Source organism: Cyclopterus lumpus, chromosome 17, assembly GCF_009769545.1.
Source record: "Cyclopterus lumpus isolate fCycLum1 chromosome 17, fCycLum1.pri, whole genome shotgun sequence".
NCBI lineage: Eukaryota > Metazoa > Chordata > Actinopteri > Perciformes > Cyclopteridae > Cyclopterus > Cyclopterus lumpus.
In genome coordinates, this window is record NC_046982.1 from 21,977,140 (window position 1) to 22,003,269 (window position 26,130).

Below are 26,130 nucleotides of genomic sequence, written 5' to 3' on the forward strand. Positions count from 1 at the left end.
ACCGGTCTCTGCTGGATCTGGGTCTGTCCACGGTGGACCGGTCTCTGCTGGATCTGGGTCTGTCCACTGTGGACCGGTCTCTGCTGGATCTGGGTCTGTCCTTGGTGGACCGGTCTCCGCTAGATCTGGGTCTGTCCTTGGTGGACCGGTCTCCGCTAGATCTGGGTTTGTCCTTGGTGGACCGGTCTCTGCTGAAGGGCCCTGCTGGAGTCTGGGCTGAAGGAGGTTCTGGTCAACCTACAAGATGTCTTCTGGTTTCACCAGAATCCGACCCAGAGCTTTAAAAAGAACTCTCTAGAACCAGACCACCTTCTCTCTGAGGGTCTGTGCACTGATGGAGGTCTATAGAGGACCGGGACTACACTGAGACTGCTTCAGGACCAGGTTCCTCTCGGTCCACTTGAATGACGGGTGAGCGTAGACGGCCAGCAAGCTTTGTTTCCACGTGGCCGCATTAGAGTAATTACACAAACCGGGGCCTTTTATCGGCGGCGGCCGGTCATGTGACCCGGGGCGGAGGCTTGGCTCGCCATCTGTGGGGCCAAAGCCTTTAATCAGCTCTCAGGCCGCTGGACGGCGCCGCAGAGGTCCTTAAGAGCTTTAAAAATAAAAAAAAAGCACAAGCGGCACACTTTCACACTTGTTCACTCGTCTCTTTGGGAACTGAGTGACCGCACGTTCCCTGGTGGTCGTTAGTGGTGTTGCAGCACGTTGGTTTTCTCCATTAAAACTGTGCGTGTGACACCTCTCACCTTCTATTCAGTGAACTTTAATTAATTATAATCAAGTAAAAATAAATATTTAAAATCCATGCATATGTTTTTGATCAATAGAAATAGTATTAATAATGGTAATAATAACAACAATAATAATGCTCATAATAACAATACAAAAATAATGATCATAATAATAGATGTAATAATAATGGTCATAATAATGTCAAATTTCAAATACGCATTCTGTTGTCTTATATATATATAAGTACATTTATTTAGGCACTGTACTTACAACTTTAATACTTGTCATTTAATGCTAGTTTATATTTCTACTGAACTACATCTCAAAGGTTATATATATATATAAACAAATAAAGTAAAATAAAGAAATGAAAATAATAAATACAAATAATGAAAGAAACAGACTTTTACAAATATTATTATTTTAAACCCTTCAATAAATACTTTATTATTTATCTGTAACCTGTGATACACTCTTGTCCATATATATATATATATATATATATATATATATATATATATATATAAATATATATATAGCCTCACTGCAGCTGCTATAATTATCCGTCACACGGCTCCTCCGCGGTCCCTGAACGCACCGCCGCCGCCGCAGCAGAAGCACACATACTCAAACACACGCGCGCACACACGCGCACACACACTTCCGCGTTGCCTGTCACCGTAAAGCAGGAAGCGCTGTAGTAATGTGTGGGAGTTAATCTGCTGCTGTTTACAGGTATGTCCCCGACGACCGGCTCACTTTTAACGTCGTGTCCCCTCTGGACACACGCGCACACACACACACACACACACACACACACACACACACACACACACACACCGCTTTAGCCCGTTAAACGAGGGGTTTCGCTAACGGGGTTTCTCCGGAGTGTTTTAACGAGTTCGTCAATCCCGACGCCAGGTGTGACGTCAGAGCGGGCAGAAGCTACATGGAGGCTAGCTGAACCCTCTGGACCAATCAGCGCGCAGAGGCACTGCGGTACATTAGCGCCAGGATGCCAGCCGGTAAGCTCTCTGTGTGCGTGCGTGCGTGCGTGCGTGTGAGTGCGTGTGTTGCGTTCACTGTCGTTTTTTCCCCTTTTTTCGGGGGGGCTCATTTTCTTTTTTGGGGGGGCTCATTGAAACAAAGAGACAAACGGGTCGAAGTTGTGCAGTGATGCGTTCAGGGTCCTCTGTAAAAAATACAAATAATTATATATATATATATATATATATATATATATATATTGACATAGCCTACCGATTAATGATCAATCGATGGGATCACGTGTCCAGGAGGAGCAGAGAGGGAAGTACTTGAGAAGTACAATAGTCCTGAATATCAAAAGTATTGCAACATGTACTTAAAGCATCAAAGTCTATACGTTATTTACAGATATTGTGTTATTCTGTTTTAATCACTAATACATACACATAAGTACATGTTTATGTTTTAGTTCCTCAGTGTTTAAATCATAATAATGCACACTGGTGTATATAATGTATAAAGAGTACTTTCCTAAAGATGCAAAGATTGTCTCTTCGAGTCGATGGATCACCAGAGGACAATATTGCAGATTATTAATCAATAATGTGCTTTTAGCAAGAACATGTACTGCCATCGCGCTTAATCATTTCCCTACATGCATTGCTTCCAAGCTTCTGGTGTTACATTTACAGTGTGTGTGTGTGTGTGTGTGTGTGAATAACATTGAACTTGAACTAGAGGTCAGTCTAGTTTGGTACAATCTGTTTGAGATCAGAAGTGTGTGTGTGTGTGTGTGTGTGTGTGTGTGTGTGTGTGTGTGTGTGTGTGTGTGTGTGTGTGTGTGTGTGTGTGTGTGTGTGTGTGTGTGTGTGTGTGTGTGTGTGTGTGTGTGTGTGTGTGTGTGTGTGTGTGTGTGTGTGTGTGTGTGTGTGTGTGTGTGTGTGTGTGTGTGTGTGTGTGTGTGTGTGTGTGTGTGTGTGTGTGTGTGTGTGTGTGTGTGTGTGTGTTCTATTTGGGGGAACGCTCACTGAGAATATTTCTTTGGGGGGGGGTCCAAGGACTCTGCAGCCCGGCGAGCCTCGTTTCTGTAATTACTCCCAGTGGTAAACTCCTGATTACATTAGTGGTAATGTGACACGTTCAGCATCGATTCCCGATGGGCCGATGCATCACTTTGTGTGTGTGTGTGTGTGTGTGTGTGTGTGTGTGGTGGACAAACCCACTGCAGACGCTATGAACTGTGATCTTTGAACTACAGTTGGTCTAAGTTGGATGAATAAGTCTTGAAAAGTGTTCCTTCCGGGTAACGTTGCGTTCAAAATAATAACGTAACAACGTACTGCAGCAACGTAACCTGTAAAACGACGTGTTGCCTTTTTTAAAACGACTTGTTGCCTTTTTTAAAACAACTTGTTGCCTTTTTAAAACAACTTGTTTATTTTTTAAAACAACTTGTTGCCTTTTTAAAATGACTTGTTGCCTTTTTAAAACGACGTGTTTCCTTTTTAAAACGACGTGTTTCCTTTTTAAAACGACGTGTTGCCTTGTTCATTTTCAATTAATTTACTTTGGAGGTTGGTTTTGGTTAATTTAGCTTTCTAACGCGCGATATCTATTCTAGATTTTTTTAATATTATTATTATTATTATTTTTTTTTAAAATTATTTTTGTAATTTATTGTTGTTCTTGCAGCTTTGCTGAAGTTTATTGTTGTATTTTCATTGTGTCGCTTCATCAATCGGCCACCGATCAGCTGATGTTTGATCGCCGGTCTCTATGAAGACGGATCAGATGACACAGGTAACATAATGTCAGCTGGGAGAGCAACACAGGGCTCACTGAGATTTAATGCAGTGTGTTTGCGGGGGTTCGGCTCACTCCTGGGTCTGTTGTGGTCTGGAGACTCATTATCATCAAAGTGTTAGTATAATAATTAAATCATTATGGAGGACAGACCCGTCACTCTCGCTCTGCTGCCGCTGAGTGAACCGTCTGATGAGCTCACGGTTAGATGTGCAGAAATAAAACGCCTGCTGACCACCAGGGGGCGACTCCTCTGGTTGTATAGAAGTCTATGCTTCATGTGTTAAAGCTGCATTCTCTCTCCTGACCACCAGGGGGCGACTCCTGGTTGTATAGAAGTCTATGCTTCATGTGTTAAAGCTGCATTCTCTCTCCTGACCACCAGGGGGCGACTCCTCTGGTTGTATAGAAGTCTATGCTTCATGTGTTAAAGCTGCATCCTCTCTCCTGACCACCAGGGGGCGACTCCTCTGGTTGTATAGAAGTCTATGCTTCATGTGTTAAAGCTGCATTCTCTCTCCTGACCACCAGGGGGCGACTCCTCTGGTTGTATAGAAGTCTATGCTTCATGTGTTAAAGCTGCGTTCTCTCTCCTGACCACCAGGGGGCGACTCCTCTGGTTGTATAGAAGTCAATGCTTCATGTGTTAAAGCTGCATTCTCTCTCCTGACCACCAGGGGGCGACTCCTCTGGTTGTATAGAAGTCTATCCTTCATGTGTTAAAGCTGCATTCTCTCTCCTGACCACCAGGGGGTGACTCCTCTGGTTGTATAGAAGTCTATGCTTCATGTGTTAAAGCTGCATTCTCTCCTGACCACCAGGGGGCGACTCCTCTGGTTGTATAGAAGTCTATCCTTCATGTGTTAAAGCTGCATTCTCTATCCTGACCACCAGGGGGCGACTCCTCTGGTTGTATAGAAGTCTATGCTTCATGTGTTAAAGCTGCATTCTCTCTCCTGACCACCAGGGGGCGACTCCTCTGGTTGTATAGAAGTCTATATAAATGACTCTACTTCTCTTCATGTATTCCCTCAGTAAACATTGTAAACATTAGTTTTTGGTCTCAATCTCTAGTTTCAAGTCTTCTTCAATACAGCGTGATGTTCATTTAGTAAATTATGGTCATTTAGAGTCAAACAGACCATAAAGCAGGGGATGCTTTAGGGCGTGGCTACAGGTTGATTGACAGGTCGACACCACAGACGTATACAGCGTCTCTACGTCACTCCTCCTCAGTCCTAACATGGTCACTTCCTGTTCGCTGGTTGCATGAAGACCAGGATGGCGACGGCCGTAACCCAAGATGTGTGTTTTTAAAACGCGGTAGCGAGGATGTAGCTTAAAGGTCTGATGAGAATCTCAGTCACCCAGCATGCATCTGAAACATTTGGTCTGCAGGAAGACTCAACTGGCTTGTGTGCGTGCTCCTCCCTCGGCGGTGTTCTGTGATTGGTATTCACCGTGGAGGACGGAGGATTTGGCCTAAATATATCTTCAAAGGAGGCGCGCCGCCGTCTGTTTCCTGCGCCGGTTCTTTCTGCAGAGACGAGGGGAAGCTTTTATCTTCTGCTGCGTGACGCGCCGCCTCAGCATGGGAAGGGAAGCAGGAAATAACGGCTTTAGAAACAAACAAACAAACAAACAAACACCTTTTCACGCCTGCAATGCGCCTTCCTGTGCAGATTAAACTCAGTTCTGAAGGTTGACAACAACCACACACACGTATTTTAGGAGGTGGGGGACATTTTACTTGCCCATGTATTCAATATTTTTGTTATATTGTCCACACAACTACGTTTCCGTTTTAAAAAACGCTCCCCAGGGTGGAAGAGTTCGATTGGGTCTCACGAAGGTGTCCTTCCCTGATTGGTCGCCCCGATTGATCAATATGACGCTAATCTCTTCTGGACATGCATCTCCACTCCAGCTTTACAAACTGTAATATATATGCTGGCATACTGTCATAGTTGGAGTAATGGTGTAATATGAGCGTGTGTCCCATTGTCCTTCTCTTTGTGTTGATTCACTGGTTTGTTAAGGTCATGTTTGCTCGAGGAGGAGCAGAGGACATCACACTAAAGACACACCTGCTGAAAACAAATACCTGGAGCTCTAAACGTCCTCACCTTCTCTAAACGTCCTCTAAACGTCTTCACTTCCTCTAAACGTCCTCTAAACGTCTTCACCTTCTCTAAACGTCCTCTAAACGTCTTCACTTCCTCTAAACGTCCTCTAAACGTCTTCACCTTCTCTAAACGTCCTCTAAACGTCTTCACTTCCTGTAAACGTCTTCACCTTCTCTAAACGTCTTCTAAACGTCTTCACGTCCTGTAAACGTCTTCACCTTCTCTAAACGTCCTCTAAACGTCTTCACGTCCTGTAAACGTCTTCACCTTCTCTAAACGTCCTCTAAACGTCTTCACTTCCTGTAAACGTCTTCACCTTCTCTAAACGTCTTCTAAACGTCTTCACGTCCTGTAAACGTCTTCACCTTCTCTAAACGTCCTCTAAACGTCTTCACTTCCTCTAAACGTCCTCTAAACGTCTTCACCTTCTCTAAACGTCCTCTAAACGTCTTCACGTCCTGTAAACGTCTTCACCTTCTCTAAACGTCCTCTAAACGTCTTCACGTCCTGTAAACGTCTTCACCTTCTCTAAACGTCCTCTAAACGTCTTCACTTCCTGTAAACGTCTTCACCTTCTCTAAACGTCTTCTAAACGTCTTAACTTCCTGTAAACGTCTTCACCTTCTCTAAACATCCTCTAAACTTCTTCACCTTCTCTAAACGTCCTCTAAATGTCTTCACCTTCTCTAAACGTCCTCACCTTCTCTAAATGTCTTCACTTCCTCTAAACGTCTTCACTTCCTCTAAACGTCCTCTAAATGTCTTCACCTTCTCTAAACGTCTTCACTTCCTGTAAACGTCTTCACTTCCTCTAAACGTCTTCTAAACGTCTTCACGTCCTGTAAACGTCTTCACCTTCTCTAAACGTCCTCTAAATGTCTTCACTTCCTGTAAACGTCTTCACCTTCTCTAAACGTCCTCTAAACGTCTTCACTTCCTGTAAACGTCTTCACCTTCTCTAAACGTCTTCTAAACGTCTTAACTTCCTGTAAACGTCTTCACCTTCTCTAAACGTCTTCTAAATCTCTTCACGTCCTGTAAAGTCTTCACCTTCTCTAAACGTCTTCACTTCCTGTAAACGTCTTCACCTTCTCTAAACGTCCTCTAAACGTCTTCACTTCCTCTAAACGTCCTCACGTCCTCTAAACGTCTTCACTTCCTCTAAACGTCTTCACCTTCTGTAAACGTCTTCACTTCCTCTAAACATCTTCACTTCCTCTAAACGTCTTCTAAACATCTTCACTTCCTCTAAACGTCTTCACGTCTTCTAAATGTCTTCACCTTCTGTAAACGTCTTCACTTCCTCTAAATGTCTTCACTTCCTCTAAACGTCTTCACTTCCTGTAAACGTCTTCACTTCCTGTAAACGTCTTCACTTCCTCTAAACGTCTTCACTTCCTCTAAACGTCTTCACTTCCTCTAAATGTCTTCACTTCCTCTGAATGTCTTCACTTCCTGTAAACGTCTTCACTTCCTGTAAATGTCTTCACTTCCTGTAAACGTCTTCACTTCCTGTAAACGTCTTCACTTCCTCTAAACGTCTTCACGTCTTCACTTCCTGTAAACGTCTTCACTTCCTCTAAACGTCTTCACTTCCTCTAAACGTCTTCACTTCCTCTAAATGTCTTCACTTCCTCTGAATGTCTTCACTTCCTGTAAACGTCTTCACTTCCTGTAAATGTCTTCACTTCCTGTAAACGTCTTCACTTCCTGTAAACGTCTTCACTTCCTGTAAACGTCTTCACTTTTCTAGATACTCTCCTCACTCACGAGGTCTACAAACCCCTAAACTCGTCCTCGTAGAGATAGAAGCTTAAGCACGAACACTCAGTTACACAGCAGAAGCCCACACACACTTCCACATATGCAAATAGACACTGCACACAGACACACACAGACACACACACACACACACAGACACAGACACACAGACACACACACACACACACAGACACAGACACACAGACACACACACACACACAGACACACACAAACACACACAGACAAACACAAATACGCACATTTTTAAAATTCCTTCAACAGCCTCTGTCAATCTGCATAATTGCACTCCAATCAGGACGATTAAAACACATTCAACCCAACACACACTCAGAAAACACTGTCTGTCTGTCTGTCTCTCTGTCTCTCTGTCTGTCTCTCTGTTTCTCTGTCTGTCTGTCTGTCTGTCTGTCTGTCTGTCTCTCTGTTTCTCTGTCTGTCTGTCTGTCTCTCTGTCTCTCTGTCTGTCTCTCTGTTTCTCTGTCTGTCTGTCTCTCTGTTTCTCTGTCTGTCTGTCTGTCTGTCTCTCTGTCTCTCTGTCTGTCTCTCTGTTTCTCTGTCTGTCTGTCTGTCTGTCTGTCTGTCTGTGTGCGTGTGACATCATACCGAGGTTGTTTTGAGTGTTTTCAGCCTCGTGGACTCGGTGCTTCATCTGCAGCCTCCAGCAGAGCTGCTGCTGGCGAGGGGAAACACACACTGCAAGGTCAGAGATGAGTCAGTGGGTGAGGGGGGGGAGGAGGGAGGGAGGGGGGGGGGGGGGGGGGAGAGAGAGAGAGGGTGGAAACACAGAGAAAGAGAGAGAGAGAGGACTCGTGGTCCACCTGGCAGGCCGTCCTCAGCTTTCGCCTCTGACAAGATGGATTCAGAGAACAACGAGTCAGGTAGGAGGCTTCACACTGTGTGCGTGTGTGTGTGTGTGTGTGTGTGTGTGTGTTTGTGTGTGTGTGTCACAGAGTAAATCCGGCTAACAGAGTCCAGGTCTGTGCCGACCGACCATTGATCCGCTCTCTCCATCCAATCAGCTGCCTGGTTTCCTCTTGACTGACAAACCTCAAGGATCAAACAGCACAGATTAATTCTCACGTTGCCATAACCGGTGTGTGTGCGTGTGTGTGTGTGTGGGGGGGGGGGGGTGGACTGGACGACTGTTGTTGTTGTTGTTGTTGTCGTCGCATGCTGTGTCGCCTCAGCAGCTGCTGCAGCACGTCGCCCCCTGGTTCATACCGTTTATGATTGACGTATTCGTGTCTTCAGAGTGTGTAACGTGAAGTATCTTCGGTCGGGCCGTCCGTACAGACGGAACGTTAGCAGCACCGCTAACGGCTAGCGGACGGAGGTTCCTTTCAGTTAAATGACGATGCGTTCAGGCTCCGCTCGGTGAAAATGAGTACTGGCTGAAGGTCAATAACGTTCTCATGATGTGTTCACAGGTAATCTAGTAAAATGTAGCGTTGGTGATCAACTAGAATGAATCCAGTGGGTTTTCTGTGCCTCTGATTACCAAATAAAGGTGTATAACTCTGGTCCACCTTAAAGGTCAGTCCACCATAAGTGCACCTTTTTTTAAATTGGCCAAAGCTGCTAACATTGAAGTAGCATTAATGTATTTTAAACGTTTCTGCTGACTCATAAAAGTTAACGCTGCATTCTCTCTCCTGACCACCACGGGGCGACTCCTCTGGTTGTATAGAAGTCTATGCTTCATGTGTTAAAGCTGCATTCTCTCTCCTAACCACCAGGGGGTGACTCCTCTGGTTGTATAGAAGTCTATGCTTCATATGTTAAAGCTGCATTCTCTCTCCTGACCACCAGGGGGCGACTCCTCTGGTTGTATAGAAGTCTATGCTTCATGTGTTAAAGCTGTATTCTCTCTCCTGACCACCAGGGGGCGACTCCTCTGGTTGTATAGAAGTCTATGCTTCATGTGTTAAAGCTGCATCCTCTCTCCTGACCACCAGGGGGCGACTCCTCTGGTTGTATAGAAGTCAATGCTTCATGTGTTAAAGCTGCATTCTCTCTCCTGACCACCAGGAGGCGACTCCTCTGGTTGTATAGAAGTCTATATAAATGACTCTACTTCTCTTGATTTATTCCCTCAGTAAACATTGTAAACATGAGTTTATGGTCTCAATCTCTAGTTTCAAGTCTTCTTTTAAAGGTAATAAAGTAGTTTATGAGTTTACACATAAATACAACCCCTCCTCTCTATAGACGAGGTCTATTTCCTGTTGTTTGTCCGCCCCCTGGTGTTCTGGAGAATAATGCAGCCGACCGTTAGCACGAGCGCTCGCAGCTCGCCCTGTGGCGGCCGGCGTACATAAAGCTTTAGCGACGTCATCGTCGGGTGACCTTCCTCTTCTACACAAACCCAGTCCAGGAAGCCGGGGGATGTTCTCACGGTTTCCTCCTGAGCGTCAACGCCACGTTCCTCGAACCCCGTTCACCTGTCGAGACTCTCGGACGCCGTCCGCAGGCCAATCCGAGCGTGAAGGACCGCGCTCGCTCGTTTCGTCCTTGAGCCTCAGGCCGGCAGATGGTTTGATTGGGCGGCAGCGCGGAAGCACCAGAGGTCATCTGTTGCCTTTCATGCTCAATTAAGTCAATCTCACCCACCCTGCCACACACACACACACACACACACACAGGTGTTTGTACTTCTACACTTGTGAGGACCCTCGTTGAAATGCACGTCGGACCCTTTAACTTGAGGAGTGCACGCACAAGAGTGGAAACGCACAAGTATGATGCATGTAACTCACACACTCGGATACAAAGACAACAACAACACACACACACACACTTTCTGACAGAGCCATTTGGGCTCTTTATTTATTCTTTTATTAATGTATTCATTCTGTGAGGTGATGTTTGAACATCCCAGTTCAAACACTGGTGGTGAATTGAACCGTGCCTTTAGCTTCAGAATACAGCGAGACATTCAAACAGTGGAGAACTTTAACTAATGCACACTGCATTAGTTAAAGTTCTTCATTGTACCGTGAAGTCGGTGCCGAGAACGGAAAACAAACGCACCCACCAACTGCACTTTCTCAAACGGCCACTCGAGGCTCCAAAAGCGCGTCGATCTCCATAGACGTCTATGTTAAAATGCACAGCTTTAAAACAGAAATAAACACGCTCACGTCCTCGTTCATGGACGACTCACCCGTTTTTATTACATTAGAGCTTAAAGTTAGGCATTATTGAGGGCGTGGCCTCTTTGAGTAACAGGTGTGCCTATCAGCCCCATATGGCCGCGAAGGGAGGCGTGAAAAGGAGTTCCCACATTTCGTGGCTTTCTTGAACTGTTGACGTGTGTTTCTGGAACTCAAAGGTCTGAACGCTCCTCAGGCATCTCTTATCGTGGAAGGCCCTAACATTATTCAGATTGTCACTTCATGGTGTAAGGAACCCTCTGAAAAGTGTGTTTTCTTAAACTCAAAATGACCCCATTTAAGCTTGGAAACATTGTCGTCAGATTTGTATTTTTCCAACGGTCCTTGAACATGAAGACACAACAAAAAACAAAACAGATTTCTTCAGACTCACTTTTCTTCACAAATAAACCGTTTGTTTTCACCACATCCTGTAGAACAACAACAACAACAACAACAACATTAAATGCTACGCTCTTCAGCTCCACCATGAAGCCGTGATCGGCTCGGCTGCGTTTATAAGAGATGACGAGTGGTTGGAATAATATTAAATGTTGGAAACATGTTGGATTGTAAATGATCAAAGTCAAAATGCATTATATTTCATGATTAGTCACTCTGTTATTCTGCACTACAGACATGTTCTAGTTCTCTTTACTTCAAGTAATGATGCCTCTGTTTCCATAGAGGAGCAGGACTTTTATTTTGTAGTGAAACACTTTGATTTTGTAGTGACAACCTTTTATTTTGTAGCGAAACACTTTTATTCTGTAGTGACAACCTTTATTTTGTAGTGAAACACTTTTTTATTTTGTAGTGAAATCCTTTATGTTGTAGTGAAATCCTTTATTCTGTAGTGACAACCTTTATTTTGTAGTGAAACACTTTTATTTTGTAGTGAAATCCTTTATTTTGTAATGAAATCCTTTATTTTGTAGTGAAACACTTTTATTTTGTAGTGAAATCCTTTATGTTGTAGTGACAACCTTTATTTTGTAGTGAAACACTTTTATTTTGTAGTGAAACACTTTTATTTTGTTGTGAAATCCTTTATTTTGTAATGAAATCCTTTATTTTGTAGTAACAACCTCTATTTTGTAGTAAAACGCGTTTATTTTTTGGTGAACAACCTTTATTTTGTAGTGAAACACTTTTGTTTCATAGTGACAGCCTTTATTTTGAAGTGAAAAACGAGGCCTGGGGTTCAGAGGGTTTTAAACGCCATCTCGGAGGTTATTTTCCGCTCCACCAAATCTAAACATCTCAGTCTCTGTTGGACGGTGGCTTTTATAAATGTTGAATATTTGTCTGAATCCAAAGTATCTCACTCAGATATTCCACGATGGAATTGAACGTACGATCAAACGTATAAATAGCCCCTTCAACGGGCCTGATCGCTTTACCATCGGATCTCCGCTCGGCTTCCCGGCTCCGTCTCACTTTTCCTGCTGTTCCCGTATATTTAATTTTATCCGGTTTAGGGTGCAAGCTTAACGGGTGACCACGGTAAGGGGCGGAGCCTGAACTCCCGCTGTGAGCTGACATTGTTTTAAAATGCATAAACCTGGTGAATGGTGATAATGGTGAGATATGTTCACTCTTTCAGAGGGTGAAAGCCATAAATGACAATATGTATCTTTAGGAGCTGGTTTCAGAAAGGTGTGTTTTCTGTGTGGAGAACCAGAGGAGTCGCCCCCTGGTGGTCAGGAGAGAGAATGCAGCTTTAACACATGAAGCATAGACTTCTATACAACCAGAGGAGTCGCCCCCTGGTGGTCAGGAGAGAGAATGCAGCTTTAACACATGAAGCATAGACTTCTATACAACCAGAGGAGTCGCCCCCTGGTGGTCAGGAGAGAGAATGCAGCTTTAACACATGAAGCATAGACTTCTATACAACCAGAGGAGTCGCCCCCTGGTGGTCAGGAGAGAGAATGCAGCTTTAACACATGAAGCATAGACTTCTATACAACCAGAGGAGTCGCCCCTTGGTGGTCAGGAGAGAGAATGCAGCTTTAACACATGAAGCATAGACTTCTATACAACCAGAGGAGTCGCCCCCTGGTGGTCAGTAAAGAGAATGCAGCTTCAACACATGAAGCATAGACTTCTATACAACCAGAGGAGTCGCCCCCTGGTGGTCAGGAGAGAGAATGCAGCTTCAACACATGAAGCATAGACTTCTATACAACCAGAGGAGTCTCCCCCTGGTGGTCAGGAGAGAGAATGCAGCTTCAACACATGAAGCATAGACTTCTATACAACCAGAGGAGTCTCCCCCTGGTGGTCAGGAGAGAGAATGCAGCTTCAACACATGAAGCATAGACTTCTATACAACCAGAGGAGTCTCCCCCTGGTGGTCAGGAGAGAGAATGCAGCTTCAACACATGAAGCATAGACTTCTATACAACCAGAGGAGTCGCCCCCTGGTGGTCAGGAGAGAGAATGCAGCTTCAACACATGAAGCATAGACTTCTATACAACCAGAGGAGTCTCCCCCTGGTGGTCAGGAGAGAGAATGCAGCTTCAACACATGAAGCATAGACTTCTATACAACCAGAGGAGTCGCCCCCTGGTGGTCAGGAGAGAGAATGCAGCTGCAACACATAAACAGCATAAACCTAATTCTTCTGAACTGTATCTTCTGAAAAGATGAGCTGAGATCAGAACATTAAACTGCTGAAGGTCCCGGAGCTTTCTTAGATTTATGAAGAAGAATCTTCAGCTAATTCTCTTCTTCCTTCCTTCCTTCCTTCCTTCCTTCCTTCTCTTCCCTCGTTGATAAAAAGGCTTAGACAGGTAATTGTGTCTCAATGCGGGATCCCCCCTCCTCCTCCTCCTCCTCCTCCTCCTCCTCCTCCTCCTCCTAGACTTTACTTTTTATTGGTTTCTGAGCTTTTTCTTAATTCCTCTTCCTGTGTTGTTTCCTCTTGAAACCGTCTCACTGAAGAAGATCAGAAAATCCTGGTCGATGAATCAGAAACCATCTCCTCTCCATCCATCCCTCCTTTCCTGCTTCCCTTCCTGACTTGGTCTCTGCTACCTCTCTTCTTCTTCTCCACCCCCCGAACCCCCCCCCCCCCCCCATATATATATATATATATATATATATATATATATATATATATATATATATATATATATATGAAGACGTTCTTTTGTCTGTTAAGGAGATTTTCAGATGTGCGTTGACGGCTCACTCACACTTTCATACCTGAGCGTTTCCAGAGGGCTCGAGTTTCTTGTGATGTCCCCTTCCTCCTCCTAACTCCTCCTCCTCCTCCTAACTCCTCCTCCTAACTCCTTCCTGCTCCTCCGCCCTCAGAAACCCGAACCCTTGGATTTCATCCGACGTGGTTTCCATTTCCTCCCCTTGTCTCCCTGGCATGAATATTTAAACGAGAAAATCCACCACCTCCTCCTCCTCCTCTACCACCTCCTCTACCTCCTCTTCCTCCTCTACCACCTCCTCCTCTACCACCTCCTCTACCACCTCTTCCTCCTCTACCACCTCTTCCTCCTCTACCACTTCCTCCTCCTCCTCTTCCTCCTCCTCCTCCTCTACCATCTCTTCCTCTACCACCTCCACCTCCTCTTCCTCCTCCTCCTCCTCCTCCACCACCGTGGAAGCATCATTCAATCTGACCACACTCAAGAGGAGGTGCAGCGAACAAACACAGGAACCACAAGGGACGAGGTCCACAGACCAGAACGGTTCTGCCTGTTTTCATGAGGGGGGGTAAAGGGATCCGTGGGTAGGAAAGACGTCTTTATTCACCTGCTTGATATAAAGCGTCCATTTACAGTCAAACAGACCATCAAGCAGGGGATGCTTTAAGGGCGGGGCTACAAGGTGATTGACAGGCTTTGTGTAAACGTTGAGTCCTTTGAGAAGTTTCTGCATCGCAGACTCGGAAGAGGCCAAAGAGTCCAGGACCTCCTGTCACGTGTTGACCCCCCCAGCATGGATCAATGCGCTGACGCATGTCTGGCTTCACGGTCCAGTGCTGCTCCAAAGGGTCAAAGGTCACCCCAAGAAAGAGATTCATGAGTTCACAGCAGATTAAAAAACAACCGAAAGCAACGACCAAAGAGAAGAAACAAATCTACTTGAAGACGTCTGCTGATTTAAATGGAGTTCCTGTTACAGAAAGAGAAGAAAGGGGTCCTGGTGGTTACTGAGAAGCAGCAGAACAGCCGTGTTCCTGGTACCTTGGCTGAGAACCCTCGTGCTGCGTCAGATGATCCCCCTGAACTCGGTCCAGGCCTCCGGGCCACAGAGACAACACAAAAACACACTTTTTATATTTTTCAAGCGGTATAAATTTAGACGTCCGTCTGGCCGGGGGGGGGGGGGGGGGGGGGGACGGGGACGGGGGGACGAGGGGGGGGGGGGGGGGGGGGTCACATTATTTATGGGACATCATCTGTTTTTCTGTGTGTTCGTCCTTCAAGGTTCAGAAGCAGGACGTGGTGAAGCAAGTCGATGAGCTTAAATATATATATAAATAAATACATTAATTAAATAAAATATAAAAACATTAAATTAAATATAAAAAAACATTAATTAAATTAAATATAAAAACATTAAATTAAATATAAAAAACATTAATTAAATTAAATATAAAAACATTAAATTAAATATAAAAACATTAAATTAAATATAAAAAAACATTAATTAAATTAAATATTAAAAATAAATAATGTATCGGATAATAAACAATAAAAGTATATATATTAATATAAAAGTGGCAAGTGTATTTTAATTTTTTTTTAAAGCAAAGATTTGAATGAACCTGTTTTTTACTGTATATTCATTGGTAAGCGTCGTGGGTCGTGTGACATCAGCCTTCACTTTCCTTCTAGAACTCCAGAGTCATATTTCTTGATATTTCTCTCTCTTCTGTGTCTCTTGACAAGTCACAGATGGATGTAGAAAGTGGGATCGTTGTTATTGTTGTTGTCCCTGTGTGGGTTTAGTCTGCGTCAGGTTTATTTATAGCCCAGACGTCATTGTGTCTGGCTGCTTCCTCCACCATAAGAAAACCACATATGGTGGCCAGCATTCAGCTGAAATTATTCATTTTGTTAATCGATCGGCACGTCAACGGCAAGAATAATCGAACAAAACCATTTACACATCAATTAAAACTGCTGAAACACGTCTTCAGCCTGGACCGGCCTCCCCTTTGAGGCCTGGAACCGGCCTCCACTTTAATGCATAGAACCGGCCTCCCCTTTGAGGCCTGGAACCGGCCTCCCCTTTGAGGCCTGGAACCAGCCTCCCCTTTGAGGCCTGGAACCGGCCTCCACTTTAATGCATAGAACCGGCCTCCCCTTTGAGGCCTGGAACCAACCTCCCCTTTTGGGCCAAGCACCGGCCTCCCCTTTGAGGCCTGGAACCAACCTCCCCTTTTGGGCCAAGCACCGGCCTCCCCTTTGAGGCCTGGAACCGGCCTCCCCTTTGAGGCCTGGAACCAACCTCCCCTTTGAAGCCTGGAACCGGCCTCCCCTTTAATGCATAGAACCGGCCTCCCCTTTTAGGCCTAGCACCGACCTCCCCTTTGAGGCCTGGAACCGGCCTCCCCTTTAATGCATAGAACCGGCCTCCCCTTTGAGGCCTGGAACCGGCCTCCCCTTTGAGGCCTGGAACCGGCCTCCCCTTTGAGACCTGGAACCAACCTCCCCTTTGAAGCCTGGAACCGGCCTCCCCTTTAATGCATAGAACCGGCCTCCCCTTTGAGGCCAAGCACCGGCCTCCCCTTTAATGCATAGAACCGGCCTCCCCTTTTAGGCCTAGCACCGACCTCCCCTTTGAGGCCTGGAACCGACCTCCCCTTTAATGCATAGAACCGGCCTCCCCTTTTAGGCCTAGCACCGACCTCCCGTTTGAGGCCTGGAACCGGCCTCCCCTTTAATGCATAGAACCGGCCTCCCCTTTTAGGCCTAGCACCGACCTCCCCTTTGAGGCCTGGAACCGACCTCCCCTTTGAGGCCTGGAACCGGCCTCCCCTTTGAGGCCTGGAACCGGCCTCCCCTTTGAGGCCTAGCACTGACCTCCCCTTTGAGGCCTAGAACCGACCTCCCCTTTGAGACCTAGAACCGGCCTCCCCATTGAGACCTAGAACCGACCTCCCCTTTGAGACCTAGAACCGGCCTCCCCATTGAGACCTAGAACCGACCTCCCCTTTGAGACCTAGAACCGGCCTCCCCTTTGAGGCCTAGCACTGACCTCCTGGCCTCCAGGTGTCTCTTGTTCTGCTCACTAGAAGAAGGAAACCAGGTGTCTCTTGTTCTGCTCACTTGAAGAAGGAAACCAGGTGTCTCTTGTTCTGCTCACTAGAAGAAGGAAACCAGGTGTCTCTTGTTCTGCTCACTAGAAGAAAGAAACCAGGTGTCTCTTGTTCTGCTCACTAGAAGAAGGAAACCAGGTGTCTCTTGTTCTGCTCACTTGAAGAAGGAAACCAGGTGTCTCTTGTTCTGCTCACTAGAAGAAAGAAACCAGGTGTCTCTTGTTCTGCTCACTAGAAGAAGGAAACCAGGTGTCTCTTGTTCTGCTCACTAGAAGAAGGAAACCAGGTGTCTCTTGTTCTGCTCACTAGAAGAAGGAAACCAGGTGTCTCTTGTTCTGCTCACTCTGGAGCTCGTTTCGGTGTGAAGTGACGGACACCTTGGCGGCTCTTCTGGTCTCAGGTCATCTTTCTCTTTTGTGGTTCTCCGGCTGTGTGTCGGATCACGTTCTGCTCTGAACACAGAGGCCGGTAACCCGATGCCCCTGCACACCGGCCCGTGTGAGACCCGGCGGCATCTCGTCTTCTCCGTTCCCCCGTTGGCCGGACGGATGAAGTTTCCTTTAGAGAGCTGGGGCTGCGACGTAGAACCCGTCCAGCCGCCGTCCCCTGAAGTCCTCGGTTCAGGCGGAAGCGTCTTTCGGTCATGCCACCGTGTTGCGTCCAGCTGAGCCGGGGGGTCCTGAGGAGGAACCGGCGGGTTCCCCTCGCCGGGGCCGGCGTGGCCTTCAGCTACAGCCGAGCATCGGACGGGAGCGGCCCGCTGAACTCTGGTAGGTCGATCACGGCCCATTCAAGCCTCGCTTCTAGACCGGTGTGCAGGGGGCACCGCTCAGGCAAAGAGGGAATTTAACCTGCATTTCAATGCACTTTAAAATGTTCTAAGTACATTAAACCATTTTAAAATGCATTAAAATGTAATAGAAATATGTAAAGAAAGGCGTGCAGCTGTAGAGACGATCATAGTTTTCAGACCCAGAAAACAGAATAAAAGTATTGAGAAGCATCTGTGGATGTTTGTTCACATTAGATTTTTCCATTTTAAATAAATGTCCTTGAATGCATCGTCTATTGCTGACGAGGAGAACGCGATGAAGGTCGCTCAATGTGAGCGTATTGCAGTATTTATATATCTGCAGTATAATGAACTGGAGCTGTGTGTCACTACAGTGTTTCTACATTGTACGATAATGCGTCCGATTCTCAGCAAATTCATGTTGGTACGACATTCACCATCAGTGTTTTGGTAAAGAACAGGTTAATATTCAACAAATATCAAAGTATTGTTTTGGTTTGCGTGTAAACTGCAAAACCCTTTTTGTTAATTGTTGTAATTCACCACAAAATGTGACTTTTATCAAAGTTAAACCTACATTACATCCCTTCCATACCTTTGTGTTGGTCCTCATTGGCTCATTGTTGACCATCAAGAAGTGTTTTCTCTTTCCAAGATTGTTCACAACGCATTTCCACCGTAGTCTTGATTTCGAAGGTTCTCCTCGCCGCTCGGTGGGTCTCCCGCGTCGTCGTTGTGTGAGCGCTTTACATTTTATTAATCTCTCTCTCCGCCTGCGTGTTGGCGGCAGGATGATGGATCTGATCCTCGGTAATGGCCGAGCCGGGTTGGTTTCGTCGGGGTGTGATTCATCAGTCCGGGTGACCGCCGCAATCTCTCCATCTGAAGCCTCTCTGGAGCCGGACGCTCACATTGATGCATCGCCTCCATCACAGTGTCGGAGCCGCGGCTCTTAGCCAGAATGGGTTTTAATGTCGTTTTGGAGCTGCTGTCATTCATTTGTTTTGCCTCTGCTCAAATAAACAAGTCGACCGCGGGGTGAACGCCATCAGGAAATATGTTTGGTTGTCAGGAGGATTACAGAGCATCACAAGTTCCAACAGCTCACAGTCTTCGGATTAGCTTGTTTTCCTCCTCTGGTTGTATAGAAGTCTATGCTTCGATCCTTAATGGACATCTTAGTTGACATAGAAAAATAACCATTCAGTCACAATTGAGTGGCTGTGGAGCGAATCAGAGGCAGAATAATGAGGAATAATAGGAAAAAAAGCCGTCGTGTGTGTGTGTGTGTGTGTGTGTGTGTGTGTGTGTGTGTGTGTGTGTGTGTGTGTGTGTGTGTGTGTGTGTGTGTGTGTGTGTGTGTGTGTGTGTGTGTGTGTGTGTGTGTGTGTGTGTGTGTGTGTGTGTGTGTGTGTGTGTGTTCATTTATGCACCTTCACCCTTTCCACTTCCAGAGCGTCTCCCGTCTTTTTATCTGAAGTGCTTTTGGGGCGGTTTACGACAGGAAGTCAGAGCAACCGATTGCTAATCGTGTGGTCCTTGTGGTCTTTGTGGTCTTTGCAGGAGTGTGCGGCTGCTGTGGGCCGCTGAGGCCGAGGTACAAACGCCTGGTGGACAACATCTTCCCCGAGGACCCCAAAGTAAGTAACTCCCATTTCTGAGACCAACTGTACGTAACAGAGGCCTTTAGAGGCTATTTAAAGGCCTTTAAAGGCTGTAACTGCCCTTTGTTTTTATTCTTTAAAGAGTCTCTAAAGGTTTAAAGAGCCTCTAACTGTAACCGCCCTTTATTTCTATTCTTTAAACAAAGAGCCTTTAAAGGCCCTTAAAGAGCCTCTAACTGGGGGGGGGGGGGGAGCCTCTAAAGGCCTTTAGAGGCTCCCCCCCCCCCCAATATCTTCACTGGGCTTTTAGTGGAAGCTAACGGGGGCAGTGGGAAATCGAAATGCTCGAATGGTCGAGACCTTGTCAATTTAATTATCACTTGAGGATAGAGCGCACTCAGGGGATCCAGATTGATGGTCTGTTTCTTTCAGCTCGGAGCCCGTTGGTTCCCACTGAAGGCGTAAATCTTTTCTTTTTTTTTTAAAGAAGGAAATAGTGGATTTGTTTTCGGGACTACTTTCAGCGGCGCACCACTCCCCGTGTGGCGCCCTTTATTTTTGTTCTTTAAAGGCCTCTAAAGGCCTTTAGAAACATTACATTACATTACATTACATCACATTTAGCTGACGCTTTTATCCAAAGTGACTTAGTCATGTTACATTATACACCGTAGAACAGCTACAGGGAACCATTCAGGGTTAAGTGTCTTGCTCAAGGACACATGGACTAGGGCGGGGATTGAACCACCAACCCCCTGATTGAAAGACGGACCTGCTAACCACGGACCCACAGAGACCCTGCAGAGGCCTTTAAAGACTGTAACCGGCCTCTATTTGTATTCTCTAAAGGCCTTTTAAAGGCCTCTGTTACGTACAGTGAATCTGGCCCTCGTGTCCCCTCAGGACGGCCTCAGTAAGTCGGACATGGAGAAGCTGACCTTCTACGCCGTGTCGGCTCCAGAGAAGCTGGACCGGATCGGCGCCTACCTCGCCGAGAGGCTGAGCAGAGACGTGCTGCGCCACCGCTACGGGTGAGTCTCTCACGCCGGTCTGACCGGTCTGTGCCTGACCTTTGACCCCGAGGACCTGAACCCTGGTGTGTGTGTGTGTGTGTGTGTGTGTGTGTGTGTGTGTGTGTGTGTGTGTGTGTGTGTGTGCAGGAACGTGGTGATCGCCATGGAGGCTCTGGACCAGCTGCTGATGGCCTGTCACTCTCAGAGCATCAAACCCTTCGTGGAGAGCTTCCTGCACATGGTGGCCAAGCTGCTGGAGTCCGGGGAACCGGACCTGCAGGTCCTGGGGACCAACTCGGTAAGACGGAGAACCTTCAGGAGAACGTTACGACGTCAATGGAAGGCCCGACTCGCTCATGCCGTAAAAACTACGTATGATAACATCCGAATAAATAAGAGGAAAAAACAACAAGACCACAAGTAAATCAATTAATAAATGCATACATGATAAATATAAATACACAAATATAAATAAATGTATATAAACAAATACTAACTAATTAATTATTATTAAAAAATAATTAATAAATACATGATGAATATACATAAACAAATATATACAAATACTAATAATTAATTACTCTAAAAATAATTAATACATTAATAAATATATGATTAATATAAATAGACAAATGTATATAACCAATACTAAGTAATTAATTCTCATAAACAAATAATTAATACATTTAATGAATATATGATCAATATAAATGAACACATACTTATTAATTCATTATTATAAAAAATAATGAATTCATGAATAAATACATGATGCATATACATAAACAAATACTAATAAAATAATAAAATATAAATAAAATAATTAATGAATAATTAATACATTGTAAATAATAATTAATAATGAATTGATCAATAATCAATAAATACCATCCATCCATCCATTATGACCTCTTATCCGGGGTCGGGTCGCGGTGGCAGCAGGTTCAGCAGGCCGACCCAGGCCTCCCTCTCACCAGCAGCACTTTCCAGCTCATTCTGGGGGATCCCGAGGCGTTCCAAGGCCAGCCGGGAGATATAATCCCTCCAGCGTGTCCTCGGTCTTCCCCGGGGCCTCCTACCAGTTGGACGTGCCCGGAAAACCTCTAATGGGAGGCGTCCAGGAGGCATCCTGACTAGATGAACCACCTCAGCTGACTCCTTTGGACACGAAGGAGCAGCGACTCGACTCCGAGCTCCCCCCTGATGTCCGAGCTCCTTACCCTATCTCTAAGGCTGAGCCCGGCCACCCTACGGAGGAAGCTCATTTCGGACGCTTGTATCCGAGATCTCGTTCATTCGGTCACGACCCAGAGTTCGTGACCATAGGTGAGGGTTGGAACGTAGACCGACCAGTAAATGGAGAGCTTTGCCTTCCGGCTCAGCTCCTCTTCACCAAGACGGACCGGTACAGCGCCTGTTTTACTGCTGCAGCCGCACCGATCCGCCTGTCGGTCTCCCGCTCCACCTTACCCTCACTCGTGAACAAGACCCCGAGATACTTGAACTCCTTCGCTTGGGGTAGGCAGTTTGCCCCCACCTGGAGGGAGCAATCCGCCGGTTTCCGGCAGAGCAACATGGCCTCAGATTTGGAGGTGCTAACTCTCATCCCTGCCGCTTCGCACTCGGCTGCAAAACGCCCCAGTGAATGCTGGAGGTCACGGTCCGAGGAGGCAAACAGGACCACATCATCCGCAAACAGCAGAGAGGCGATCCCGAGACTCCCGAACCGGATCCTCTCCGCCCCCTGGCTGCGCCTAGATATCCTGTCCATGAAGGTCACGAACAGGACCGGTGATAAAGGGCAGCCCTGGCGGAGGCCAACACCCACCGGGAACGTGTCTGACTTACTACCGAGGAGACGAACACAGCTCCTACTGCAGGCGTACAGAGACCGGATGGCCCGTGCCAACGGGTCCGGCACCCCGTACTCCTGCAGCACCCCCCACAAAAACCCCCGAGGGACCCGGTCGAAAGCCTTCTCCAGGTCTACAAAGCACATGTAAACTGGTTCGGCAAACTCCCAGGACCCCTCCAGTAATCTTGCGAGGGTAAAGAGCTGGTCCACTGTTCCACGACCGGGACGGAATCCGCACTGTTCGTCCTGAATCTGAGGTTCGACAAGCGGTCGGAGCCTCCTCTCCAGCACCCTGGCATAAGCTTTTCCCGGGAGGCTGAGCAGTGTGATACCACGATAGTTCGAGCACACTCTCCGGTCCCCCTTCTTGAAGATGGGAACCACCACCCCGGTCTGCCAGTCCATGGGCACTGTTCCCGACCCCCATGCCTCCTTCTTCAGTTTGACGGCTTCCCTCACCCCCGGTGTCCACCACCGGGTTCTCGGGTTGCCGCCACGACAGGCACCGATGACCTTCCGGCCACAGCCCCGAGCAGCCGCGTCCACAATAGAGGCTTTGAACAAGGTCCACTCGGATTCCATGTCCCCAGCCTCCCTCGGGATTTGTGAGAAGTTCTTCCGGAGGTGGGAGTTGAAGACCTCCCGGACAGGATCCTCTGCCAGACGTTCCCAGTTCACCCTCACTACACGTTTGGGCTTGCCAGGTCTTTCTAGCCGAGTCCCCCGCCATCTGATCCAACTCACCACCAGGTGGTGATCAGTTGACAGCTCTGCTCCTCTCTTCACCCGAGTGTCCAAGACATACGGCCGCAGATCAGATGATACGATTACAAAGTCGATCATTGATCTCCGGCCTAAGGTGTTCTGGTACCAGGTACACTTATGAGCCACCTTATGTTCGAACATGGTGTTCGTTATGGACAAACTGTGGCTAGCACAGAAGTCCAACAACAAAACACCATTCGGGTTCAGATCGGGCAAGCCGTTCCTCCCAATCACGCCCCGCCAGGTTTCTCTGTCATTGCCCACGTGAGCGTTGAAGTCTCCCAGGAGAACTATGGAGTCGGCAGGCGGCGCCCTTTCCAGGACCCCTCCCACCGACTCCAAGAAGGCCGGATACTCCGAAATGCTGTTCGGTGCATAAGCACAAACAACAGTCAGAGCCTTACTCCCCGCAACCCGTAGGCGCAGGGAGGCGACCCTCTCGTTCCCCGGGGAAAACTCCAACACAGCGGCGCTCAGCCGGGGGCTCGTGAGTATCCCCACTCCCGCCCGGCGCCTCTCACCCTGGGCAACTCCAGAAAAGGACAAAGTCCAACCCTTCTCCAGGAGCTTGGTTCCAGAGCCCATGCTGTGCGTGGAGGTGAGCCCAACTATATCTAGCTGGTACCGCTCCACCTCCTGCACCAGCTCCGGCTCTTTCCCCGCTAGTGAGGTGACGTTCCACGTCCCTAGAGCTAGTCTATGCCGCCGGCGATCGGCCCCCGCCCAGGTCTCCCGCCTGGCCCGCCGCCCGGTCTACATAGCACCCAACCCCGATAATTCTCCCTGCGGGTGGTGGGTCCACAGGGTGACTGCTGCTCCATGATGTTTTTTCGGGCTGAGCCCAACCGGGCCCCATGGGCGAAAGCCCGGCCACCAGACGCTCGCCGACGAGCTCCCCTCTTGGGTCTGGCTACGGGAGGGTGCCCCGGTTTCCCTTGTCCGGGCAAGGTAGCTTCAGTCCGTGGGCTGCTTATCATCAGGGTTTATTGTATTATTGATTCAATAAATACCGTACGTATAAAAACACTAATAATAAATACGAGTGGTCGTATGTTCTCCATCAGGATGGTGTGTTCATGAAGAACCTGGAGATTACAAACATCACATCGCTGCATGTTGAAATGAAACGAGCTCCTGACAAGAGTTTTTATTCAGCATTTCAAGTCTTGCGCTCAACCTTCTGACATCATCATGATGTCCCATAATTACACAACGGCCTCTTCTTGAACGTACAATGAGAGTCTGTGAATGAAGCCGGTGGTTAAATACCTCGTTTAACCTCCCTCCTCCTGTCACGTCTCCTCTTCTGAGCCCGTTGTTGTTGTTGTTGTTGTGGAGGCGTCTGCATTATTTATGTGTGGTATTCAGAGTCTTACGGAGGAGAAGAGGGGGGGGGGGGGGGGGGGGGGGCTTAAGGTGAATATAAAAGAGTTCACATCGAGTGCTTCCCACCAGTCGGGTCATGTGACCGCTCGTGTCAAAGGGCCTTTTGTGAAATCACATTTGCAGGTTGTACCACATGACGACTTTATAACCGCAAAAGATCTTTCAGAGAAATCACCAGAAGAGGAAAAAAGAGTAAATATCGGTTTAAAAGATGTTTGAATGTTTCGGGCTCCATGAACGTCCAGACGGTGGCGCTGTGGGGTCCAGTCCACAGCTGGGAAACGACCGAGAGGAAAAGATAAATCATTCTGTTAGTAGATTAAACTCAGGTCTTCTAATTAATGGAACTGGCTGTTCCCCTCTCACAGCTGTGTGTGTGTGTGTGTGTGTGTGTGTGTGTGTGTGTGTGTGTGTGTGTGTGTGTGTGTGTGTGTGTGTGTGTGTGTGTGTGTGTGTGTGTGTGTGTGTGTGTGTGTGTGTGTGTGTGTGTGTGTGTGTGTGTGTGTGTGTGTGTGTGTGTGTGTGTGTGTGTGTGTGTGTGTGTGTGTGTCGCTCATGAAGCCACTGAGTCACAAACACAGGGGAGTTTATTTATAGCCGAGAACATTTCAATTCGTCTGTTCAATCTATTTCTCATTTCCCTCTTTCTTTCTTTTTTTTACTTTTAGTTCCCCGCTCAGACTTTCTGGTAAAGTTCTCGTGACGTTAACTAGAAGAAGGTCTTTTCTGTGCTAAATAAATGAAGTGTGTTCATGGACTGGTTTCCAGTTCACATGTCACACTGCATGTCGTACGGGTTGGAGGACTTGAACTGGACTCAAGCCAACGAGCGTGATCTGCTTCATGTCGTGGAGAACGTTGTTGGATCATTGAAGATCATCTCCAGCTTGATCTCTCTGGACAGAAATGAAAACTCTGTTTGAGACGGATCTGCACGTCAAGACCGAGAAATGTCGGGAAGTTGAAACTCCAGATGAGGTTTCCACTGACGAAGACCTCATCGTAGACCTCCTCGTAGACCTCCTCGTAGACCTCATCGACCTCACAGACCTCATCTTTGGAAACATAAATGAAAAATGACGAATTCCGAACGCCCAACTTGTCTTTTGCTCTAAAGAGTGATGGATAACGACCCCTTCACCAAAGTGTGTGTGCAAATGAGTTTCACTCTTCACTCCTCGTTATGTAATCAGAACGCAAAGATTACTAAAAACAGCCCGTTGTTCTTTACTTTAGTTTTAAATTGAGCTCTTTGATTTGTCCTGAAGGAAGCCAAACAAACTGCATTATAACATCTAGGAGTGAGACGCTGTGTGCTCTCACTGCATCAAAACATGCAGGAGTGAGACGCTGTGTGCTCTCACTGCATCATAACATCTAGGAGTGAGACGCTGTGTGCTCTCACTGCATCATAACATCTAGGAGTGAGACACTGTGTGCTCTCACTGCATCATAACATGCAGGAGTGAGAAGCTGTGTGCTCTCACTGCATCATAACATGCAGGAGTGAGACGCTGTGTGCTCTCACTGCATCATAACATCTAGGAGTGAGACGCTGTGTGCTCTCACTGCATCATAACATGCAGGAGTGAGAAGCTGTGTGCTCTCACTGCATCATAACATGCAGGAGTGAGACGCTGTGTGCTCTCACTGCATCATAACATGCAGGAGTGAGACGCTGTGTGCTCTCACTGCATCATAACATCTAGGAGTGAGACGCTGTGTGCTGTCACTGCATCATAACATGCAGGAGTGAGACGCTGTGTGCTCTCACTGCATCATAACATCTAGGAGTGAGACGCTGTGTGCTCTCACTGCATCATAACATCTAGG

The 26,130-nt window shown here is 46.9% G+C and overlaps 1 protein-coding gene across 1 annotated transcript in view; it reads left to right on the forward strand.

Moving 5' to 3' along the window:
• The first annotated feature begins 1,364 nt into the window (after positions 1 to 1,364).
• The window catches only part of efr3a (EFR3 homolog A (S. cerevisiae)), a 58,638-nt gene continuing 33,872 nt past the window's right edge, over positions 1,365 to 26,130 (forward strand). Inside the window, exons 1-5 of the mRNA XM_034554806.1 lie at positions 1,365 to 1,473; positions 1,660 to 1,763; positions 19,238 to 19,314; positions 20,182 to 20,309; positions 20,439 to 20,589. Coding sequence (XP_034410697.1) covers positions 1,754 to 1,763; positions 19,238 to 19,314; positions 20,182 to 20,309; positions 20,439 to 20,589 — 366 coding nt within the window. The 5' untranslated portion in view covers positions 1,365 to 1,473; positions 1,660 to 1,753. The remainder of the gene's footprint in view (positions 1,474 to 1,659; positions 1,764 to 19,237; positions 19,315 to 20,181; positions 20,310 to 20,438; positions 20,590 to 26,130) is intronic.